Raw genomic sequence first — 8,058 nt, 5'->3', positions numbered from 1 at the left:
AGTACTTAGTTGTTATAATTCAGCTATACTTTCAATAATTTTGAAGTCCTGATTCCACTTTGCAGGATGCAAGCCTGGTGGTTTATTTTGAGTAATGAATTGTCTGGTCTTGACTACTTAAAATGGGCTGTAAGTAATGTCAATGTGAAGCATGGCATGCAGGAATGTATTACATAAGTAATGCATCTTAAAGGCACATTGTCATTGTTGTTTTGCGTTCTGTTAGTGAACTTTTTCTCATTATTTGTACAAAATAGGATTTCTATATGTAGTCTGAGCATGACGACACTGTCTTTTGCTGYTGTTGTTTATTTTAACTGTGTTAGTAAAGAACTTACAACCTTCCTTTTCACCTCTGCAATAAATGGGCCAAATTCGCGTGCATTGAAGTTGCAYAAGAGGCTGAATTTGGCTCTCCTTTTTCTGCTGATCAATGCAGAAACCATTTTCATTTACTTATGTTCCAAAAAAAGCATGGCTCGTGCAGCATTTCATATAGCAAAAATCATGATTAGCCACTTGTCTTCGTGTATGTGTGTGTACTTGGAACTACTGTGAACAGCATAAGCAAATCAGSATGCCAGTGCCAACCAATCTGTGTAGATTGAGTTCCACTCTCAGGTGTGAATTGAATTCCCCRTATGTGCTTGTCAAGCACTTTCTAGGTCAGGAAGAATTTCATGTGTTGTTTTTCCCTGTCTGTATAGCTGAAGAATTGCAAGGGCCTGGGAATCTGCTTGCAGGGAGTCAGCTATGAATTCCTTTTGTAGAGAGATCTCTCAGCTAATGTACCTGTGCTGAGCACCGAACATCATTTAGGGAGTAAYAGAGAAAGGGATGGAGTGTATTTGTCTCTGAATTTCCAGTGGCGTATGTTCCTTTCCAGATCCAGTCAGGTAGTCTAAATCAGAATACTCCTGAGTTGGACCTGACACTTGCCAGAACTTGGCCCCCCGAGCAGGCAGACAGTGGGCTGAAAAAGTCTTGTCTCAGGCAAATTTTTAAGGCTACGGTGAAATGAAAAACATACTAATGTGAAAAGTTTGGCTGACAGGAAGAAAGGGAAGAGAATCTTACTACCTGAYTACAGGTTATTTTCTAAGCTTTTCCTGCTCTTTGGCTGGCAGTGTATAGGATAAAGAATAGTTAACACAACTTCTAGATGATAGATCTGCTCCTGGAATTCAGGACATGGRATTCACAGGTTCATTCCTGTTGAAATAAAATGTTCATTTAACTGATCCTGAGTTCCTGCTGAACTGAGTGGCAAGTTTAACTGAGAAWGACAGGATTCAATAGTGTGAAGTCTTGAACTCTGGCAATGGCAGAGGCATGAACAAACAGAACTGGCTAAAGAAACATTCTGTTGGTGTGTGAATTGTTTGCAGATAAACTCACCAAGTGCCATTCCTAGAGCATGCATTGGAATCATTTTCTAAAAATACTTAATTTTATTGGATAATGATGTAGGTCTAAATTGCATTTTGTTTCTGACCTCCAGGTTGTCGTGGGAGATAAAGTTGTACTGATGCCAGTAAATGCAGGGCAGCCTCTGCATGCCAGCAACATTGAGCTTCTAGATAACCCTGGCTGCAAAGAGGTGAGTTTAGCAGAGGAGGGGGAATTTCCATTCTGAAGTGTTTCATACCCTGTTCTGCTGATACCCAGAACCCCATCATAGCTAGATGCCAGTACTATCCATTAGTCCCAGCTTGATCACAAAAAAGCAGGGTGCAGYGTACTTACTCTTGGCACAATTCTGCTTGGCACAGAGAGATTTGCTTGACTATCTGAAACTCTCACTGATATAAGAATAACTCCTCTTTCAGTTGCTCTTCAGGTGGTCTTTGGTAAGCTCTAACCAGACAGAATAATGTCTTACCCACTAAATCTTCTCCAGCATCACCGTTGTTATTATTAAGCCTTGAGAGCTTCAGGACCCATGCTGAGAACTGTAGTAACCTGTAGGCCAYGGCCCCTGCTGCCCTGATTGTAATGTGTTCTTTTAGAACAATAGAATGTCTCAAAAAGAAAAGAATAGTCCTTAAGTCTGTAATTGTGCTTCTTCCCAAAGGTAAATGCTGTTAACTGTAACACAAGCTGGAAGATAACTTTGTTCATGAAATTCAGTAGTTACCGTGATGATGTACTGAAAGGAGTAAGTACGATTTTTTTAAATTGTTTTTCAAGTCTGAAAAGTCATGCCATATTTGGCTTAATTGTGCTGTAGAGAAAATATTACATCGTTTATAAAAGAGGAAATTATGACTCTGGAGTTGTGAAGAATTCCCTCACTGCTGCCCTTCACCAGCTAGAGACAGTGTTTTTCTTTTGTGTTATTTTCTTAATTCATAGAATTGTATGGAAGGAGTTGGCTTCTAGCCTATATCCCCTCCCAGGGACAACTGAGGACCCATGAACAAAGATGAAATTCAAGTGCAGAATGATGAGGGCTCTGTACAGAATAGCTGTGACATTTCAGTTTAAGGCAAGATGCTGAAAGCARGTATAACAAGCTACAGGAGGGAATAAGGCATGAAAAATGACAGTAGCTGTAATAAGACAATGTAGCTATCAAAGCTAATGKTGTGCACAGCTTCATGCCTCCAGTTCACTCCCTGAGATAATTTACATTTTCATTTTAAATATCAGTTGTCCWCACYTGTACCTTAATGAGTTGTTATCAACTAGCTATTTTTTGGTAGGTATCAAAGTACCAGCGGGCTTTGAAGAAATATTTGAAAGGGAAAGTGGTATATCTGTCCAAGTAATATGGATGTAGTGTTTAAAGCTTTGATGAGAGGCAGAARGAAGCAAAAATGATGCCAGCGGAAGAAATAGGGACAGGACATGGGTTTTAGCTGCAGATACTTTTGAAGTACTTTCGTGAGACTGTGGTATGGGAGCAAAGATGGAGGTGAGGGGCGAGATAGAGCAAGGTATTCCTATTGCAGTGATTGAAATGATGAGGCTGGGAGAGGCACTGAAGCTGAGCTGAGCTAAGCAGGGAGAAACAGTGAAAAAACTGTGAGGTGGGGTGAGTTTGAGAGGCCCTGGATGAATGGGGCCAAGAGAGACGGAAGACAAAAACTGGAAGTATGACTTGTGGCAGGGAAGGCTGAGAAAAGGATGGAGTGGAGGGGAATGAATCATATGGAATGCTTGAGGGAATGAAGAAAGGCTGCATAAGATGCCTTGATATTATTGAACTTGCCACGTATGTACAGTGATCTGCCCTTGTCATAAGAGATCTAGTGAGAGATAATGGGGTTTGGCTCTTYGGGATTAAAGGCATTGTGAGAACTATGAAGGGGAATACATGGCCACACTGTGCCTTGAAGCTTGACTTGAAGCTACTCACTTGCCCTAAACACTAAGATTGATCAAAAAGAGAAAATCCATTCAGAAAAGTTAGCTAAAATTAAAAATCATCATTAGTCTTAACTGTTGCCTAGTATTCATTGCAATGCTCTGAAACAAATTTTATTTTCACTAATATTCATGAGTCTCCTGCAGGAATGAATTGTCTCATTCTTTAAATGGTCTCCCGATTCTGCCAAGACTGTATACTCTGCACTTCGTACCTGCTCCAGCAATGGGAAACAAAAAAGTGTTCTCTTCACMTCTATGCTGTTGACATCACTGGAGTTAGGATGGATAAAGAGCACAAGTCTAGCTGCTTTGTCTACCATTTAATAATGCTTCTTTTTTGTATTTTTTTAGGGAGATGTTGTCAGATTGTTTCACGCAGAGCAAGAGAAGTTTCTGACCTGTGATGAATATGAGAAGAAACAACATATTTTCCTTCGTACTACATTACGTCAATCAGCCACTTCTGCAACAAGTTCTAAAGCAYTGTGGGAAATAGAGGTTTTTCTTTTTTTTCCTTTTTATAAATATTTCAGGACTTGAAGGCCAGGGTTCAGTAAAAATACTTTACCACAACATGAATCATTCATAGCYTCTTGATATCATCATACACCTCCCCGTAACTATTATTATTTTATGAAGCAGTTTGCGTAGGATGAACACTGAAAAGATGCTTTACTGCTGTGAACATGTGTGGAGAGAGGATGTTTTCTTACTAAATTTAGCTGCACTGAAATGACGATGGGTCAAATTCAGACTTGACGTAAGTGGTGCAATTTTGTCAAAGCAACTGACTGACACTCATGTATCCTGAGTTCTTATTGTTTATATTTGGCTTCTTCTGTGATATAGAAAATTGAAACTCATGACAACTTAACAGGAAATCTCACAAATATGATTAAGTCCATTCTTCTGCAGGAGGGCACATAATTGTGCTTAAAGTTAGATTGAATAAGGGTGTCTGCTGAATGCAAGTGACTTTCAGAAGATACCTAGTAGATGTACTTTGATTRATTGAGAAACATTGGAAACTGGTATGTTGGAAAACCTTGCCATTCTAGTAGTGTAGCTCCTACAGTCAAAAGTTCTTAGACTTTGAGCAAATAGTGCATTTAAAATAAGAACTCCACTGTCAGGCAAACAGCTGATTTTTCCCTGAGTAAGGACTATATTGAATATACAGAATATATTGCACTTCTAGCTATTTGACATTACCCCATAGAAGACAGCARCACTGCTAGGTTTGAAGGTAGCAAATAAATTACAACTTACCTAAGGGCAAAATAAAAATCACTGGATATTTCAAGTGATACGAGGATATTTTAATCACTAGAAAGGAAATTTATCAAAGGGCCCCAGTGTTATCAAAAATAAAGTTGATATAGTGGTGAAAAAAAGTAACAAGGTTTAAGTTCTGCTTCTAAGTAGTGCCTGTCTAAGCATAGAGCAGCTATGTTTACTTTGCTGAATTCCAGATACACGTAAGGGCAATTCAAAACAAAATTTGGCTCATCATGTTTGCAATAAGTAGATTACAATGTTTGCAATGAAAATATGGAAAGTAATAGGAGGCATATTTCCTGGTACCCAGCAAAAAGTAAATGTAAGTAGTTGTTATCTATGATGGGGTTAGTGTAAGCACAGAATTCCTCTCTGTGATAGACTGTGTGTAATTATGCAATTTGCATATTTTTATTTAGAATATTGGCAACAGTAGCTGCGGCATGATTACTCTTTCAGTATAATTAAGAGAACAGTAGTTTGGATGAGCTGTAAGAATTATCAGTGATCTATATGTGATCTTGAGGACTTCCAGCATGATTAAAAATCTATATTTCTCTTTTTAGGTTGTCCATCATGATCCTTGCCGAGGAGGGGCAGGGCAGTGGAATAGCTTGTTTAGATTTAAGCACTTGGCAACTGGAAACTACCTAGCTGCGGAGGTAAGAACATAAAATAAAGAAGTGGTTGTGTGCTGTCTAACAAAGTACTATACACATTCTGCTAATTCAGAGCTGCTGTAGTAGGAAGGTCTACAACATAAGTCCCTCAAAAGATCCCATATCAGCTCTGAGTATCAGGAAGGACTGAATGTACAGTGCTGTGTCATGCTGTATTGATGYATCCTGTGATCACAAGGTAAGTTTTCTGAACTACAGGGCACTAGTGGATGAGTTCAGGACAACATCTAACTTGAGTTTCAACTCTGCTGCTGAATCTTGGATCTGTTGCTTGTTGTCATGGCACCAGGGCAAACACAACTGTCACGTATCCACCATATTTAGATTTAAAATGTTTGGATTCAYTTGTCTCTCTGCTCTTCATTATTCTTGATTTTTGGAGTTTTGTTGCGATCAAATATTATTCTTTGTTTGCCCAGGCAGCCATACACAGGTTAAAGGTTTTAGATGGATCTGAACATGTGGTAATCATTTAGCTTGATCAGAAAAGTAAGTGTGCTGACGCTAGAACTGATATTCTAGCCTCTAATTCAGGTRCTGTATTTTTTTTTTCTCGCAGTCTCTAGACTTCCTTGAAATCAGCATTGTAAAACTATTTTTTATTGTTTTGATATATGCCAGCCAGCATGTGGCRTAAGGCGCCTTTATGTTTCATAAAAGCTTGGGAAGGATGAACTTGACCTATACTAATGTCGTGACTTTTGGTGGCACACTTGGGCATTATGATTAGGGCTGGTTGAAGTGTTCTGCTGTTACACTCTTAACTAAAAAATGGAACAAAAAATTGTTTGAGGAAATCTTTTCCACTTTTGGAGTACAGAGGATCCAGGAGGATGAGAAGGGAGGTCTTACAACTTGTCTAGTTGTTATCTGGTACTTTATGTTAAGGTAAAATGGTGCTGTGACTCTCCAGAAGAGCAGCTTACTATCTTTTAAGATGCAGGATTGTACTTAAAAATAAAATAAGGCTCTTGACAAGCCAGAAGAGAGCAGGTAGCACTAAGTTTCTGAAATAGGAGTGCCTTGGATTTTTGCATGGTTACAAGAAGCAATGAGCTTTTTAAGTCCAGTCTATTCTGTACTAGGTCTCTTTGTGTCCAAGTTGTATCAATGAAATGAAGAGTAGGGTTTTTTTCTACTGGTCTAGTTAAGTTTGTGCAGGTATCCTACTTTGGCTTAAGCATGAGTGTGAAAATTTACAACTACAAGAGACAGTTACAAATCAGTATGTGTTAAAGAATCCCTGAAAAAATACTTGTTCTATTATAACCCGATAGACTTAAGTTACAGCAATACAACTTTTGTGTGGAGACAAGGCCTTAATATCCCCAGAGCGCTGCTTTCACTTCCCAACTCCTGTCACAGCCTGCACTGATTTCAGAGTAAGAGCAAGCAGAGGCTATCAAGCCTATACTTACTGCTGATTACTTCAAAATGTAAATAGTGGATCTCCAGAACACATCTTATTTTCCATCTAAGACTGTAATTTGTGAACTTTTTTCTTTTAGTAATAACTCACAGTATAAGTCAGAATTCTGATAGGCCTGAAATCCCCCCACCCTCTTTGTGCTCAAGCATGCTGATGACTGACTGACAAGCTTCCCTTTTCCATTACTCCTGATCTGCTCAGGGATTTTCAGGAGAAAAATTTTCACATGAAGAGGGGTTACACTTCACTGAATGCTGAAACTGAGCTTAGGACTATTATACCTCTAGGAAGGAAATCCCCATCAGGAAGACTTTAAATATGGAGAATACAACTGGTACATTACTGAAAAGTTGGAAAAGCATTTGGGTTGAACAGAGGTTATATTCTGTGACTGGAGAGTGGCATTAGCTACTGTATCTATGAAGTGTAAAATACCCGCTGGTGAAGATACTAAAGGTAATGCTGTAATAAAAACCCATGAACTGTATTTTTTTATAGTTCACATGTCAGGTACAACACACCAGCCAGATATCCACATCAAAGATTTATGAACAGGCAGGCAGACTCCTAATGTGAATGAGCTAACTTTAAATCAATTGCTCAAAGCTTACTGAACACTTATCTGTACTCTTGCAGCACAGGAAGATTACTCATGGCATTGATTATCAACAACGTCACACATTGCCATGACTTGATTTTGTTTAAGCCTTCGTGATAAAGATATCTGGAGTGGAATAATAAGTACAAACAAATAAACAATTTATGAATCTCTCAAACATTCTATTGTTGGCTAGTGGTTCAATTTCTGTCAAAGCTGAGCTATTGTAAATCAGAATTAATCACTTCTCGTAACTGTCCTTTTCTTACTACATCCTTCTGTACATCAACTTGATATGCAAGTGCAGGCTTTTGCAGTGGAAATTTGAATTGGTCAGATCTCACACAATGAGCAGAAATGTTTGTCAACTGAGTTTCTCCTTTTTCTTCTTTGCAGCTAGACTTAGACCTTATGTGTAAGCAGTGCTATGCCTTCTCTTTTTCTCTGTGACTCCTTTTGCCAGATATAGCTAGTCAGTGTGATTTGTGACTAGGAGGGTCTGGACCATGTAGTGGAGTGAAGCCAGTGCAGCTTATTAAGGCTTGGAGTTGATCCAGGGACTAAGGAAGTTCAAGGCACTTGCTTCAGAGAATTCAGGAATTTTGAAGTAAGAAATTTACAGATGTTTCAGTAAAAATCCTAAATATATTACAGTAAGTAAGTTTAAATAAAAAAGTGAAGCCATACAGTTACTCAATAAA

At 38.7% G+C, this 8,058-nt stretch overlaps 1 protein-coding gene across 3 annotated transcripts in view; it reads left to right on the top strand.

Annotated features, from left to right (window-relative positions):
* Positions 1-8,058, top strand: part of ITPR2 (inositol 1,4,5-trisphosphate receptor type 2) — a 284,657-nt gene that overhangs the window by 54,286 nt on the left and 222,313 nt on the right. For all 3 annotated transcript variants that reach the window (XM_085324472.1, XM_085324471.1, XM_085324473.1), the window contains exons 6-9: positions 1,502-1,600; positions 2,075-2,158; positions 3,724-3,870; positions 5,217-5,312. In XM_085324472.1, the coding sequence (XP_085180598.1) occupies positions 1,502-1,600; positions 2,075-2,158; positions 3,724-3,870; positions 5,217-5,312 (426 nt within the window). The remainder of the gene's footprint in view (positions 1-1,501; positions 1,601-2,074; positions 2,159-3,723; positions 3,871-5,216; positions 5,313-8,058) is intronic.

Source organism: Rhea americana, unplaced genomic scaffold (genome assembly GCF_003343005.1).
Source record: "Rhea americana isolate MKP2758 unplaced genomic scaffold, rheAme1 scaffold_91, whole genome shotgun sequence".
Classification (NCBI taxonomy): domain Eukaryota; kingdom Metazoa; phylum Chordata; class Aves; order Rheiformes; family Rheidae; genus Rhea; species Rhea americana.
The sequence above is the reverse complement of the archived record's forward strand: the minus strand, read 5'-3'. Positions and strand labels throughout refer to the sequence as shown.